The sequence below is a fragment of the Kogia breviceps genome, chromosome 3 (genome assembly GCF_026419965.1).
Source record: "Kogia breviceps isolate mKogBre1 chromosome 3, mKogBre1 haplotype 1, whole genome shotgun sequence".
In the NCBI taxonomy this organism is placed as follows: domain Eukaryota; kingdom Metazoa; phylum Chordata; class Mammalia; order Artiodactyla; family Physeteridae; genus Kogia; species Kogia breviceps.
In genome coordinates, this window is record NC_081312.1 from 170178382 (window position 1) to 170195436 (window position 17055).

General features: G+C 38.8%; 1 protein-coding gene across 6 annotated transcripts in view; it reads right to left on the reverse strand.

Moving 5' to 3' along the window:
- Positions 1–17055, reverse strand: part of CREM (cAMP responsive element modulator) — a 63820-nt gene that overhangs the window by 46504 nt on the left and 261 nt on the right. For 2 of the 6 annotated variants that reach the window (XM_059059604.2, XM_059059602.2), the window contains exons 2-4: positions 13872–13920; positions 9581–9678; positions 439–562 (exon numbers count right to left, since the gene is read on the reverse strand). In XM_059059604.2, the coding sequence (XP_058915587.1) occupies positions 439–562; positions 9581–9624 (168 nt within the window). In that variant the 5' untranslated portion in view covers positions 9625–9678; positions 13872–13920. Of the gene's footprint in view, positions 1–438; positions 563–9576; positions 9679–13871; positions 13921–16018; positions 17033–17055 lie in introns of those variants that run through there. The other 4 variants (XM_067030312.1, XM_067030310.1, XM_067030309.1 and 1 more) reach the window with 3 other exon arrangements.

Below are 17055 nucleotides of genomic sequence, written 5' to 3' on the forward strand. Positions count from 1 at the left end.
AGAGCTGAAAAACAAACACTAACTCATATCGGTGGTCTCTAAATGAAACTAATTCAAAGTTTAAGACCTAACTAAAAAGAAAGTAAAGATTAAACCAAATATACACTGGACAAATGGCAAGATTTCTGCCATCTTTATAGCTAAGAATATAAAACTACTGAATATTTCAATGCGGAATTACTGACCTTCTCGAATAATAAATTGAGGATTATATACTATGGAGGGGGTTTTGTTTTTCCTTTACATAGTGTCTGTTACAATGCAAAAGTAATTCAAACACGTATCTTTTCTTCGAAGTCAAATCAGTAAGAATAGCTGATAACCAGGGAATAGGGGAAACTTAAGACCAACTGCAAGAAAACAGAATCTGCACACAATTCTCATTCCCATACAGGTTAATTTTCATTGGTGCCTGCCTGTTGCCTACGTTAAGTTTACCTGAGCTAAAGTGGGGATTGAATTTTGACCAGTCTGCGTCTGCATGTGAGCAGATTTGCTCTCTGCCACAGAATCTGGTATACTTCCATCCTGCTGAGAGTCAATTGTTTCCATGGTCATTTGTCTGGAAAGACAATAAAAAGGAAGAAGTATTAAGGCCCTACCTGAAATATCTGTTTCCACTTGGCTTTCTGATTGATATTCATTTCTATCATCCAATTGCACTACTTTATATTTTCAAGAAATAGACTCAGTGGCAGAGTCCTAACTCTCCAAACTTAAAGGCACCTTCTCTGCTCGCTGGGTATGAACATTACCAAGGGAGCACTACAAAATGTTCCATGGAATTAGTTTATTAAAAAATTTTTTTTAATCTTATAATAAAGCCTCCTTGATAATTATTTTAAGCCCTCTAGCATAAATTAGTAATAAAGTTAGGTTTTATATTTTACGTGAAGTTTAAATATTCTATGACTCTCACAGACTAATAAACCTGCTTTACATTATGATGTAATATGAAAGAACTTCCACATTGTCTAAATTAAATGTGTTACGATATGAAGATGTGTCTCCTTTGTCAGCACTAAGTAGTTTCTGATAAAAAAGCCTGTCAAATTGAATCACTCACAGTTGACCACTTGTCCTGCAGCTCTCCCTTTACTTAAAGAGGAGAATCTAATTTTTCCAGGAAAAACTTATGCAATAATCTTTTTGCCTATAATTTCAATTTAAGTTAATGATTTCTATATAGACTCTTCCTAGATAGATGGTAAACCATATTATAATGTTACCCTACTACTAGAAAATATAAAATGCAAACAAACTAAGCAAAATCAAATTTTAAAAACTTATAGGAACTACTCCCTGCTATTGTACATCTTTACAGTTGTCAATAATAATATAGTGTATTTTTTTTCACCTTAGTAGTCTAAATATATATCCAAAAAGTATGCAGGTAACTTAGAACTTTGAATTGACGTATCCAGATCTTTTTTCCCAGATTTAATTAGTAACCAGATCCTACAGATCCTTCATCTACTTAATACCTTCTTTTGCATTTCAACAAACATTACCTGAATCCAAGTCTTCTGTTCTCAAAGCTGTCTGCTATAGTCTATACTACACCTAGAATTACTTCTCCCTATTCAGACATTTTAATACTTACCAACTGAACATGACAATTTAGAGCAATTATAAAAATAAAAATCTAGAGTCTACTATGAAAAAAATGTCTTTCCCTCAACATTCCCCAATTCCTTTATCTCTTTTCTTATTATTTTCCAGCATGGACTCTCCAATTCTAGGTAAGTAGAGGCCATCCCCCTGCAAAAACTGCCAACCCCTGTGGTTCTACTTTTGCTGTGAGCAGTTCCCAAAGAGAATACTTAGAACATTTAATTCTGCAGGATATGAAAAGGTATAATCTGAGAAAAGAGGGTAAGGGGGAAACGCTTAGTTAGAGTTTGAAATATCCGGGATTAAAAGGGTTTCTTTGCTGCAGAACTTTCTCAGAAGCTTGACTATTTCAGTGTGACTTGAGAAGGATGGAGAGTGCAGATGCAATAGGCAGCATTTTCCAAAAGTATCTGACTCCCATAGACCCTCTTCCCACAAAGCAAGTCCTAGCAGAAGTGTTTTGGGAAGAACTTGAGAAATGTCGTCTTATGCTATTTCTTACACCATTATTAAAAGCTCTCTTTAGGCTCTGCCAAGAACTTGAGTCTCCACTCAAACATTACATGCTGAAAGGCCTTCCCCATTTCAGAAGCATTCCTTCAGCACCATCTACAATACATGACAGGCCCTGAGAATACAAAAGTTAAGTCACAATCCTTGCCCTGAAGGAAATCATTCACCACTTGGGCCTTGGTTTCTTAAAGTATAGTCCTCGCACAACCTGTATCAGAATTAACAAATACATCTGTAAAGACAAAAAAAAGGCAGATTCCCAGACTCAACCCCAAATCTACTGATTCAAACCTTCTGAGGGGTCTAATTTTTTATATCTAAGAGATTCTGATATATATTAAAATTTGAGAAAAACTTAGCTTACTGGTAAATTCGATCAGCTAGACCAGTAATGAACACTTCTTAAACTGCGTGAAGGATGTTATATACGAAATGCTTTGGAAAACACAGGAAGGAATGTTGAAGTCAGCCTGAGGATGGGGCCATATGAGTTGTATACTGAAGGATGAGAAGAAGCATTTCACCAGGTAGAAAAGGACAGGAGGACCATGAGAGGAAGGAAAATACGGAGCATGTCTGGAAAATGGAGTAGCTGACTGTAATAGGGAATGTGGTGAGGCGTGGGGGAGCCATCGGGGGAGCCTATCTACATCTAGGGGGGAAGAGGCAGAGCAGACAGGTGGAAGTATGGCCAGAAAGGCTGGGGGGATCCAGATTAAGAACTGCTTTTAATACTCTGGAGAGAAGAAATGTCCACGTCACTCAGATGCTCCTTTACTCTAGGTCCTTCAGCATCTACACTGTACAACGTTTCAACTATTTGATAACTTAGAATGCAGTCAAGAACAAGACAGTAACCAAGAGTTACCTGTTAACAGGCAAAACAAATGGCCCAAAGTTCGTGAATTGAAACTTCTAAAATGAGGAGTACCTAGTTGGTACTCTAAACCCATTCAATTTAATTTTAAATACAATTCTCATTTATCTGGTTTCTAAACACACTGGATATAAGAAGTGACAGCTGGACATAGGGTGAGGGGAGGAGAAAACATACAGAATATAATAAACAGGTCAAGAATTCCAGTGTGACTGTGGTGGGAACATAAGTTGGTGCGGCCACCGTGAAAACAGCGTGGAGGGTCCTCAGAACACTCAAACAAGAGCTGCCACATGACCCAGCAATCCCTCTACTGGGTGTATATCCAACCCCCCACACTAATTCGAAAAGACATATGTACCCCAATGTTCACAGCAGCACTGTTTACAACTGCCAAGATATGGAAGCAACCTAAGTGTCCATCAACAGATGAGTGGATAAACAAGATGTGGTCTATGTACACAGGGGAATGCTACTCAGCCATAAAAAATGGAATTTTGCCATTTGCCATAATGTGGATGGACTCGGAGGAGGGTATTGTTAAGTGAAATCAGTCAGAGAAGGACAAATACTCCATGATATCACTTATATGTGGAATCTAAAAAATACAACAAACTAGTGAATATAACAAAAAAGAAGCAGACTCACAGATATATTGAACAAACTAGTGGTTACCAGTGGGAAGAGGGAAGGGGGAGGGACAGGGTAGGGGGAGGGGATTAAGAGGTACAAACTATTAGGTATAAAATAAGCTACAATGATATATTGTACAGCACAAGAAATATAGCCAACATTTTATATTAAGTAAAAATGAAGTAGAACCTTTAAAGATTGTGAATCACTGTATTTGTACACCTGTAACTTATATAATATTGTACATCAACTATACTTTAATAAAATTTTTTAAAATTATTTTTGAAAAAAGGAATTCCAAGTGTGTAGCAATTTGGGCCCATACAGGGTAAAGTCTCCTAGTTCTTTATATTCAGGAAATTGAAGAATTTATGAGTTAAAGTTCAATAACTGATATTTACAATAACTATCCTGAGTCATTAAGAAAGAAAATAATTATACTTTGTATAATTTAAGGAAAGAGGAGTATACATAATACAATCTAGGAAGACTCCCACCAAAAAAAGCACTAATGCTTAAAAAGGTAAACCTAAGCTATTCAGGAGTTGTTTTTTTGAGATATAATGAAAGACTTCATAAGTTATTAAACATCTCAAAATGTTTTACACGTGAAAGTGTTTTATACACACTATTTCATACACTCACGTTCACTGTTCCCTTTTTTTCCTGGGTGTTCCCCAGAGTTCAATCCTCTGCCTTTTACTTTTTTCAGTCTGCATACTATGGCTTCCTCAACCCTACATGCACTTGACTCCCAAATCTGTATCTGTGCTTCGCCCTCCTAGTGAGCACCTTAACCTGGAGTTTGCACAGACACCTATCCCTTCCCTGATATTCCTTCTTTCAGTCAAGAGCATCACTATCCATTCAAGCTCCAAAGTCAGAGTGTGTCTGTATGTGAGCCAGTACCACACCAACTACCAAAAACCCCACGTAGCTAAATACCAGCCACATCAGGATGCCATGAGGCCCCGAGCCTCCTAGAGAAGAAAGGCGGAGATGGAAGGTGGGCAGCACCCCCCCACCCCCGTCCATCCTCCCTGCACACTTGGCATCACCCACTAGCCTCCTATCCCAGCACTGGGCCAAGCAGCTGTACGGCTGCTCCTCACAACCGCTACCAGCCGCTCACACATCCTAGCAAGAGACCCTATCCTCCCAGCTCACACCCACCCTCAATTACTCCCATCACACCTGTATTTCCACCACACTGATCTCCAGACCACTACTTTCTCCCTTTCAATCAGCCTCCTCCTTTCTTCACATCCCGTCCTACTCAGCTTAGAATCCATAGTTTCTCATTTTAACTGTTGTTTCCCAATACCCTAAAGTCCCGTCCCTTTTCCTTCTGTTTTATCTGCTTAGTAAATACCAATCTCAGATAAAACCAATTCTGTCTCCTCTATGCCTGCACCAATGAACAATACTGAACAAAATTAAAAACCAGAATATTATTAAAGCTACTAAATCCAGTTTTCAACCTCAAATAAGCAGCAATCTTACTGCTTCCTTGGAAGCTTACTCTCCCATTCTCTGCTACTGTTTCAAGTCTCCCTCTTCTCAAATCCCTGAGCTCACCTACTATCACCTTCCACATGAGACCTTGCCTCCTGTTTCAGATGAGAACCCCCTCAACTTCCTGCCACCAAATCAACAAACCCACTTACACCTACACCTGCATTTTTCCTTGCTTCCAACTCCCCAGACTTAAATTCCTGTCTGTCCTTGGGATCCCTCTTCATTAGGCTATGGGGGCATTACACTAACAATTACCCTCTGCCCTTCCCAATGGCTTCCTCCTGCCAAGACTTAAGCTTGTTCAAGTCTCCCCAACCACACACACACACACACACACACACACACACACACACACACACACACAACCACTGAACCAGAGGTCATTCCCTAGCTGCTCTCTCAAACCTCTCTTCTCCCTCTCACTGCTAAGCTACTTTAAAGAACTGCCAACACTATCTCCATTTCTTCACCTCCCACCTACTCCCAGACAACCCCTAACTGACTTCTGCCTCACTAAGACTTCTCTAGTAAGGGTAATCTATCTCAGTCACTGAATCCAACGTTCATTTTAAGTCCTATCTTGTTTGATCCCTCAGAAGCACTCAAAACTGCTGACATCTCCTTTCTTGGGACTCTATCTTGAGGTCACGATACTGATTTTCTGCTCTCATCCGATTCTCTGACAATTTCTCCACAAGCTCCTTTGCCAATTCCTTCTCCTACTTGGTGTTAACCTTCAACACTGCATTCTGCAGGACTCTGGTTAGCCTTCTGGCCTCACTCTCAAATCTCTCCCTGTGTAATATCATCCATTTCTCTAAATTCAAGCACCAGCTTTAAGCTTATGACTCTCAAATCTAGATCTCTGGCCCAGAGGTCTCTCTTGAATTCCAGAATCATATATCCAAGTGTCTGTTTAACATCTCCAAATAGATGCCCTGCAGGTACCTCAAACTCAATGGGTCCAAAGCTAACTCCTTTTCTTCCTCCACAAATATGTTCCTTCTCTGAGTTTCGTACCTCAGGAAATGGGGCCCCATCTTCCTTCCACCAATCCGCTCCAGTGGAAAACTGAGTGTCATCCTGAAACCTTCTCCCTTTCTTTCCCTACAGCATCATCTCCAGGTGGGATGACTCCACCTTCTAAAGAACAATTCAGTCCTCTTCTCTGCCACCACTGTCCTGCCGACAGTTATCTTTCTGAAACATATTTCTGCTTAAAACTCTTCAGGAGTTTCCTATTGACTACAGGATAAAACCCAAACTTCTCACAATAATCATAACTACAACTACCGTTTGTCAAGTGCTTACCATGTGGTAAATGCCTACTAGTTTTCATTCTTAACAACTTTATAAGGGCAGTATAGCTAGTTCTTCTTTTAGAGGTGAGGAAAAGGAGACAGAAAGAGGTTAAGAATATGATTTTACCACAAAGGTACTGAGTGGCAAAGCCAGGTTTCGAACTAAGGTCTTTTTCCAAAGTTCATATTCTCAATTACCAAACCAAACTGCCATTCAATTTCTTTCACAATGTGACCTCATTTTATCTTTACAGCCTCATCTCTAGTCACCCCATTCCTTCCCACACTCTGCATTCCAGCCTCCTTATGAGCCATTTTTTGGTCAAATACACATCTATTCCCCCAAATCTAATCTTTTATATCTGCTCTTCCCTGTTCCTAGGATGCCCTTCACTCCTTCTCTGTCCAACAGGCGCATTTCTACTCGTTCTTCAAAGCCTGGCTCAAGGACACCATCTTTCAAAGCCTATTCTAATAGCCTTGGGCACAATTACTCTGTTCTGAGTTCCCAAAGCATCTTGTGCAATCCCCTCCATTTCAGCACTTGTCTAGCATATACCACATCTGTCCACAAAGTACTAGCACAGTGTGTGCAACAGAGACCACATCTTAGATTTCAATGTATTCCCAGTGCCTAGTACAGAATCTACCATAATCATTAAATAAGCCAATTAATCAATTATTCTGGAAGACTATGCAACTGTTAGGTGCTACTAAAATGATAAAAATAAGGTTCAGAGAGATTAAGTGACTTTCTACGGAGCACACAACAGACTGCATGATAGAGGGTGAACAAGAGGTCTTGTGACTGTGACCTCAGGGGTCCTTCCACAGCCAGTGCCCTGAGCAGTAGTCCCGTTTAGACACATCTTAAAAAATGCTGTGCTTTTGAGTATGCTGCAACTGTTGCCACAATCTTCATTCAGATATGCTTTGTCTTTCCCACTAGGATGTAGAGACTCTAATCTTATCCCATTTTATTCTCCTGGAGTGCCTCGCACAGTGCCCAGTACATGGCATTCAGTAAAAGTTTGATACTGAATCAATTTATTTGAAGGTAAAAATCATCTACAGAAGAGTAAGGTCAGCACTACCAATTTACACACCCTGTCATTTTCAACTAAGTTCATTCTGCTGATCTATATCCAACTGTTCTCCAGTACCACCGCCTAAAGCCACTAAAAACCAACCCAGGCCAGGACTCAGGGCCGAAGATTCAGTGAACATTTAAGTGCTCAACATGGGTCAGGCACTGTACTGGGTTATTTTCAAACACTAACTAAGCAGGAAATACAGGACCCAGACCTCAGTTGGAAATGATGTACATCAATACTAACATCTGTAAGTCGGCCTCAGTAGTCCTGATGGAATTTATTTAAAAAGTGAAAGAGAAAGATCCATTTTAATCTTGCATTGTTCACTTATATACTTTATAGTGAAAATTAAAGAGGTGTACATACAATAGTTTCCCCCAAATCTCACTTTTTGTAACAGATTTTAATCATAGTTATACTAGTATTAATAATCTCTAAATTAATTAATTATGTAATATTTTAATCTTAAACAAATCCAAATTAGACAGAAAAAGACCAATTAGGAAATATAAATTACAGAATATTTAAAAATAAAAACATATGAGATAAAACAATTTAAAAAACTAAAACAAATTAAAAAGTCCATTAAGCACCATAAGCTAACAGTAAGCAAAATGCTGGCAAATATTCAGTTCCACAATTCTAAAGAACAGATAAGGATTTGCTAAAATGGGCATATTTAAATTTATAAATGATTAATGGAAGTAGCAACATTCTTTTATTATGAAAGGTAAATATTTCTTCTGAAATTTTTTCTATTATTGGCAAACCATTTTCTTCAACAGAAAAGTAAATGTTATCTCAATATTTTCTGAATATATTGGGATTCAGTTTAATAAGTGTTAATATAACTAATGTTTTAAAAGAATAGGATCCATCCAGGAGCACAATTTTCAAAGACTTCCAGGGTGAACTACTTTTAGGGGTGGGGGGTGGAATTGTATTTGTTTGCTTACTCTGTTATTTTCTAGGCCTTTAGTAGAACACCTATGTCATACTGAAAAAACTCCCCAAAATACTGAACTACAACCAACAGTACAGTACTGTCTGTATATGATTTGTATAATATACATTCAAGAAATGAATACAAAGGAATATACCTGTAAAAATGATACTTTCAATTATAGAAATATTGAGGTAATTAATGACCAAAGTTATTTTGGCACACCTATGTTTCAAGAACACACAAGATATTTAAATAGAAGAAAAAGCCAGAGAAAAAGGAAAAACATTTTAAAGAAATGCTATCATAAGTACCCAGGAAAGTGTTTGTAAAAGATAGGAACAAAGAAGAGAAAAGGAATACAGACCAAAAATATCTAAATGAAAATTAAGACAAAGGCAGTTTCCTAATTATAATTAAAGTGTACAATGAACTAATAACTTCTAAAATCTTACTTAGTTGTACCCAATTTGCAAAGACAAATTACACTGCAGAGCAACTATATTTACCCTTGTAAAAATTTTCACCTCTTTTAAAAATAGGATCCAGAAGCAAAAGGAAAAATTATTAAAGTAGTTTCTATTATCTATTTTTAGACAGTTTTACCAAAACTGTCAAAGAAAAGTCATTTTCTTTTTGACGCTAGACCCAACTGATGAACCAGAATGTCTCTGAAAGTAACTAAAAGAAAACCTGAAAAATAATATTTGGATTTCTGTAAAACGCTTGGTAGAGACTTCCCTCTGTTTTACAACTTCAGGTACAAGTGTAAGCAGGAAAACGAAAACTCTGTCTACATCCTTAAGTACAATCTCCTTTCTGACTGGAAAGGCCAGCGTTTAGAATGAGCTGCCCGTGAATGTCCACCTATCCTCTGCATTGCCTCACACAGCACATGGTGGAAGAGAAACTCCCTAACTGAGTAGCTGAGCAATTTGGGTACATATTATTATATTTTTTTATTATAATGTATATATATACACATATATATGTATGGTACATAGATATACACCATTAATTTATTCATCATTTTAACTTTAAGCTCTCTAAGTAGAACTTTGAATAGAGAAATAATATATCCACCTACCTTAGATTTGTTTTACTATATTTTTTCCTGCCACATTTGCTCATTATTAAGACATTTGTAATCAATGCTTTGCTCCTTCGTTTTCTTCTTTATTTATCCTGCAGTAAAATTATAATGTTGAGTTGGCAGATCATAAGATTTTATTTAAAAAAAATTAAAATCTCTCAAAACTACACCAGAATACCCCAGAATACCCTAATTTCCATAAAACAAAAAACAGCATAGAAAGGTGAAAACAACTCCGTATTTTTTTCAAACTTACTTCTATTCAATTTCCTTATCTTCTTAGGAAAAAATTCAAAAAAAATTAAATCATGTGCCACTTATCATTTTCCACTGAAGAGAGTGCAGTGCTGCCTAAACCATTTCACACACACTACAAATTGCTCATAAGTATCAGCTCTATTTTAAAATAATAATCACTTAATAAACTGAATGAATCTATTATTTTCTCAAATTTCATTCCACTAAAACAAATTTGTCAACTATTTTTCATTTACCTTAACTTCAAAACTGGGTTTTGTCAAAGAATTTTAACTGCAAACAAAATAGTAACTGTTCCTTTAAAATCTCCTCTGATAGCCTTTAATCCATTAAAAAAGCTGTTTTAGACACTCTAGCAATTAAACCCCGCTTTTTTTTTACTAATATCTCTTTAAAATACACATTTGACATGCTGAATGAAGTTGGCAAAGAAAAAGACAAAAGGAGAGCAGTGAGCCCTCGATTTGTTTTAGATTTGAAAGGACCAACACCCGCATCCCTAAGTTCCTTCCAGGCGTCTATGCCAGCAACAGACGTGCTTGGCAACAAACATGCTATTTCCGGGGTTCCCTCCTAATTGGTCCCTCTAAAATGATGTCACACCATCCCACCCAATTTGGAAACTGAGTCAGCAGGCAGGTGTGCTGCAACTTACTACGGGCACCAAGACAATGGTTACTGTTACCACCTGCCACCACCCGACCATAGGGACAATGAGGAAAGGCACTCGAACCAGGCAACCTACAACATGAACAAGAAACAAGGATGGTGACATTCCTTCAGATTAAACCTTATTCTGTGTTATATTACACTGGCATTTTACGTGGGGACGTCTTATCTTCCATAACAACTGTGTAACCATGAGGGTAGGGGCTATTGATTTATTAAACAGTGATTGGCACCCAAGATACCCCAGCCCTTGTGCTTGGCACCAAGACACAGATAACAAGATGTCCCTGATTTCCAGCAGCTTGGGTTCTAATGAGGGAGACAGATGTTTAAACAAGGAATAATGATAATATTATCTGAATAATAATGATGAGCACGGCACCATATAAGAAGAGAGAAGTAACTCCCAATTTCTCCTGGAAATACCATATTCTTTGGTTTAATTTCTAAGTAATACATTATGATTCAGAACTCGAAAAGCATAAAAAGGTATTTGGTGAAGTCTGGGAACAGCCACCCATTTCCTCTTCCCAGAGGCTGCCAGCATCGAAGACAGTCTCAGCTTTCTGCCACCCCGTCACAAGACATCAAGAGAGCAAATGACTAGCCTCACAACAGAATAATGACCATCAGATAAACCTGATCCTGACTCAGGCTCATCAGAGAATTATTTCATTCCAACTACTCTCTAAGAAGTCATCACTGACTGATTGCCTGCTGGCCAAATCTTCAAGAATGATCTTTAGTCCCTATCCTCCTTAACATGCCTACAGCATTTCCTACTCCCCAAATTTCGCCCTCCTTGAACTCTTCAGGACACCACGTTCATGCTTCCTTTCCAAGTTATCCAGTCCTTCGCCTTAGTCTCCTTTGGCCCACTCTTTAAGTACTGGTATTCCCAGGCTTCCAGTCACAAACACCTCCACACTCTCCCCCTAGGCTGCCTTATCCCCCCTTGATGTGTCTCAAATCTCACCTCCAGCCTGGACCTCTCTCTCCTGAGCTCTAGCCTGTATGTATCTGCCTATTCGACATCTCTTAACGGTTTCTTCAGAGATCCTCAAGTCTAATATGTTTGAAACTAACCTCAACTCCCTTGCTCTGCATCTCACCTCTCGCTGTACTTTTATCTCTATTGGGGAGTGACATCACCATCGGTTCAGCCATCCTATCCAGGAGTCCTCTCTCTTCATTCCCCACTTCCCTTGTCCCCAATTCCTGAGGTGGCAACGCAGTCTAGTGGTCGTAGCATAGCAGTGTGCGATATAAACAGCGTGGCACTGGAGGTTGATCTTGGTGTTAATTTGAGTTCTACCCCTTATTAGCTATGGTTTTTGCAAGAAAGGCAAAATAAAGACCCCACTGCAATTAGCACAGTCAAAACAAAAAGAAAAGAACGTGGAATAAAGGGTAGTATACCTCTAACAGAAGCAGGAAGAGAAAGAACACAGAAAAGTATAATCTGTTTCTTGAGTTCTGGATGAAGAAAGGTTTTAGTTCTTTGGTAAAGTAGAAGATCCTCAGAGGTTAACTATGATTTAAGTAGCAACAGCAAGTAAGGTTTGAAAGAAAGTAGGAGAAGAATATGAAGCTTATATTGTAAAGCTGGTCCTCCTCAACCAAGTCAATTAAGAAACTGGGAAAAGGCAGGCTAGCTAGGAGAGAGAAGTACAGTTGACCCTTGAACAACACAGGTTTGAAACAGTATGGGTCCACTTATATGTGAATTCTTTTCAATAAATATATTGGAGGGACTTCCCTGGTAGTCCAGTGGTAAAGCATCCACCTTCCAATGCAGGGGACACATGTTCGATCCCTGGTCAGGGAAATAAGATCCCACGTGTCATTGGGGGCAACTAAGCCCACACACCACAACTAGAGAGAGAAAACCCACATGCCGCAACTAGAGAGAAGCCCACGCGCCACAACGATAGATCCAGCACAGCTCAACAAAGGTCTTGTGTGCCGCAAATAAGACCCAATGCAGCAAAAATAAGTAAATAAAAACAAATAAATAAATAAAAATAAATAAATATATTGGAAAGTTTTTTGGAGATTTGCAATAATTTGAAAAAACTCACAGATGAAACTCATAGCCTATAATTACTGAAATAAGTAAAAGGTATGTCATGAAAGTGTAAAATATATGTAAATACTAGTCTACCCTTACACAGGCATAAGGTGATATTTAATATAAAATAATGTGTTAGTTTTCTTACTGTTTTATAACTTTGCTTTCAAAGAACTACAGTACCATACAGTATTCCTCTCTCTCATAATTGGAGGAACTGCAAATCAGCTATCATCACAGGTAGGTGGTTTTTTAAAAAAAACTAACAATCTTTCCAATACTGTATTATGAATATGACTGTAATACTGTATGCCATAAATTTCTACAATGATTCATTCATTAGTGTTTGGGCTAGGCTACCGTGAAGCAATCATATTAATTACACTAGGTAATCATACTGCTGCTTCTTCACTATTAATGTATGAATCGTTATACCTATAAATAAATACAGATTTCTTTTTCACATTACCTTTTCATTTTTGATGTCAAGTGTCAGTAATACATATTACATCTGCAGTGTTTTGTATCATATGACAATACTGATGTAGGTACAGACATCCTCTCATAAACTTATGGTATTGATAAATACAGTACAGTACTGTAAATGTATTTCTCTTCTTATTATGATTTTCTTAATACCATTTTCTTTTCTCTCGCTTACTTCACGGTGAGAATACAGTATATAATACATATAACATACAAAACATGTTTTAACTGACTGTTTATGTTATTGGTAAGGTTTCTGGTCAACAGCAGGCTATTAGTAGTTAAGTTTTGGGGGAGTCAAAAGTTATACAGGGATATTCAACTGAGCAGCAGTCGGCGCCCCTAACTCCCACGTTGCTCAAGAGTCAACTGTAATTACAAAACACCACGCATGTGAAGTTGACAGGGATGCGCCTATGGTTATTATGCATTTTAGGGGAAGGAGATGTGAGTACAGGAAAAACAAAGCAATACAGTAGTAACAGGAAATTATGCCACTTTCAAGGTTTTGTAATCTTTGTGAAGTTAGAATAACTTTCAAATAACAATTTTTACACTTTTGTGTAAAAACAGAAGTGGCCAGGAACAGTTCTTCTAATAATTATTTGAAACACTTGTAAATACTGTCTTTACTATTTTGAATATGAATCATACAGAAAATCAGGCAGCATTCTAATACAGATTCAAGCCCACTCCAGTTTAATTGCTTCAGATACCCATTATTATTTAAGAAGTCTAAACTCTTTTCTAAAATCACCAAAGGATTAACTAGTCAAGCATCTCTTTCGGTTCATTCCCCACCTGGTGCCTGCTTTCGTCTATTTCAGTCAATGAGCAGCAGAATCCACTGCTAAGGAGGAAATGAAAAATGAAATTCAATTAGTTATGGCCTATCTCCACTTCTCCAAGCACACCCCACCAGGCCAAGCCCCCGCCCCATTTCATGAAGGGAAACATAACTTTCAATCTATTGGGGAAGTTATTTGCTTGGCTGATTATTGTAGGGCTTTTCTTTCAACAGAACACTCCATTACCGCACTTTAAGTACATTTCAAAACATTTATTTACACATAAAGTACAACTGCATCGACTACGAACTAGAAAATCTGGGAAAGAGTATATAAGACACTGGAATTAGTAGCTAAGGTTCACAGAAACGAATTTCAACGTTATTGTACTTACCTAGGTTGGTCCTATCTTGTGTATATGAACAAAACTAGTATCTAAGTGTAGAAACATGCCTAAATAAGTTAAATTTAACTCCTCCATCAATTTTAAGAGGTGCAAAAGCATCCCAAGTGTCTTTATGCATGATATATAGTTGCCCCAATTCCAGAGCTGGAAGCTTTCATCATAATCAATGTTAGGATATAAATTCCTAAGGATTTCTAGGCAAAAAAATAATTTTGTGCTACCAATGAAATAAAAAGAGGCTGTTTGAGAATATGAACAAAACTCTATGACATTTGACATTCTGAGTTAGGATAGTCTAATTTTAAATCTGCTGAGTTAAAAAAACAAAAACTTCACTAAGATAACCTTGAAGAAACTGAGTTTGTTTTCCGGAATTCTCAAAAGTAAACAATGTCAGAATCACATGAACCCCACTGTTAAAATTTCACAGGGTTTCATTTTGACATATGATTGGTCTGGTTGTACTTTTCTGTTCAGAAAGTATGCATGAAGATGCTTCCCATTTGGGGAGAACTGAGAGACTTCAAAAGAGCCTCACAAAAAGTTGCTAGTAAGGTTTTCTTGGAGGCAAGCGTCCTTCTTCACCAGTGAGAGAGTTATTTAAACAGTCCCAAATAACCAACTAGCTCATGCCTTCCCTCAAAATTGTTTCACATATACTTTGCCAGTAATTTCCCGTAACACTCCTGGGAAGGTCAGTCAAGATTTGCAAACTAGACATTTTTAAAAATTGCTATAACTGTATTATACCAATAAGATTTGGCTTGTCTTCATGAGTAATATTAAGATAAATCCCAGCTAATGTCATCCTTAGGTTTTCCTCTTCATTCTCCCTTATTGGCTACTGGATATCCTACAGAATCATTAAAAGAAAACCCATGAATGAGAGATTTACTTTTAAGAACAGGGCACTCTTTATTGTGTGATTCCCATGGTAAAAAAGTATTTTAAATACCCTGTGCTCTTTAAAATGAAATTAACAAAATGATTTTAAATGTTTACTTCTACATATGTATAATGGATGAGAAACACTTTCCTTGAAATCTATATTTTTACAATGCATATACTTGTACTGATAATACTGAAATTGTATTCAATGCACACACTGCTATTATCAAAGTTGACTCATATATGTCGACATCAGTTCAATAAAGTAGAAATACTTAACAGAATTCAAACACATTTCAGGTTCATTTCCTTAATGACCAATACTGACTGCATGTCAAAACATCAATGGTTCAACTGTTAAGTGTTTGTATTGGTCAGTTTTATGTTTAAAATTCTACAAGAATGGTACAATTCTACAATGGTACAAGACATTTAAGCACTTTCCAACAGACTACCCACTTTAACAATAAACCTGACTTACTTTTCTGGCCGAATATTAACCTGTAGAGAATACCAGGATGGGGAAAACAGGATCAGGAATACACGTCTATACTGGTAAAGATTCAGTCAGGATTCCTTACGTATGTTAACAACCTGAAACTCTTCCCTACTTTTCATGAAATGTGCATAATTTTAAACATGATTTCAGATTTTAATCATGCAGTGATTTGCCCCAATAGGAAACGAGAGTAGTCTATGGAGTCTGGAGTTTGTTAAACTCACCCAATTTCAGTAACTGCTGGGACAATGTGAAAACAAAAAGACTAAAGAGCTCCTTTGTGTTTACATATTCAATAAAAATTTATTCACACACTCTTATAAAATGTGTACACAAAACATCCGTGTAATTACAACTTCACACTCACCGAAGCGACTCCAGGTTGAACAGCCAGTCACTGGGTAAGCATTTGCTTACACTGAACTATTTACAGATGCACCAAAAATGGTTGCGTCATTACCAACACTTAACATGACAATGCTTTCAGTGTTTACTCATCCAGGATCAAATCCATTAAAAAGCTGCGCTTGGATCAATAAGCAGCTTTTTAAACATCAGTATCTTAATACTTAACATCAGTTGGCCAAAACACATTGTTTGCAATTTGCCTTTGTTTGGGGGAAGAAAGTTCCTTTAAGTTCGAAGTTTCAAAGACTACGACTTTGAAGGGAAAGCAGCTTGTTATCCAAAAGTAGGATCGAGACTAGGAGAAAAACATTGTACCCACAGGGAAAAAAACAGAGAACGCGAATTATTCATGTAATCTAACACAGTCTTCACACTGGACCTCTAGCCCTGCGCATCTCGGTTTGTGTTTGTTTCCAGGGAGGGTCGCTGCACTCCCAGCAGCCCGGCGAATTAGGCAGGAAAGGAAAAGTTATTCGGAAGCCGCTCCGGTGAGCCGCCCAGTTACAGGGCCTCCAGTGCGGACCGAGGCTGGTCCCGCGGGTCAGCATCGCTCTGACCCCGGCGCCGGCCGCCCCTTCCCGAGCCGCGCAGGGTGCGTGAGAGGCTCACACTCGGGACCGGGTCCGGGTCCCGGCGGAGACCGCGGGGAAGACATCCGAGGACGCGCGTCCCTCTCAGTTCGCGCTCCGGCTCTGGGGGCCTTGCCGGGCTGGCTGGTCCCGGCGCAAAGGGGACGCGGGGAACAAGGGCGGCGCGCCTTCCAGCAGCGCTGTGGCAGCGCCCCGCTCGCTCGGTCTCGGGCCGCGAGGACCGGGAGGCGGCGGCTCTGGCGAGCGACGGGAGAGGACGGAGCCACGTCGCCCGCCTCTCCGGCGGCCTCCCCTCCTTCGGAGCCGGAGAGGAGGCCCTTCGGTAAGCGCCCGCCGGGTGCGCGGGGCAAACGGCGGGGGCGGCCGGGGCTAACCGCTCCGCCCTGCCCCCGCTCCGGCGGCCCCG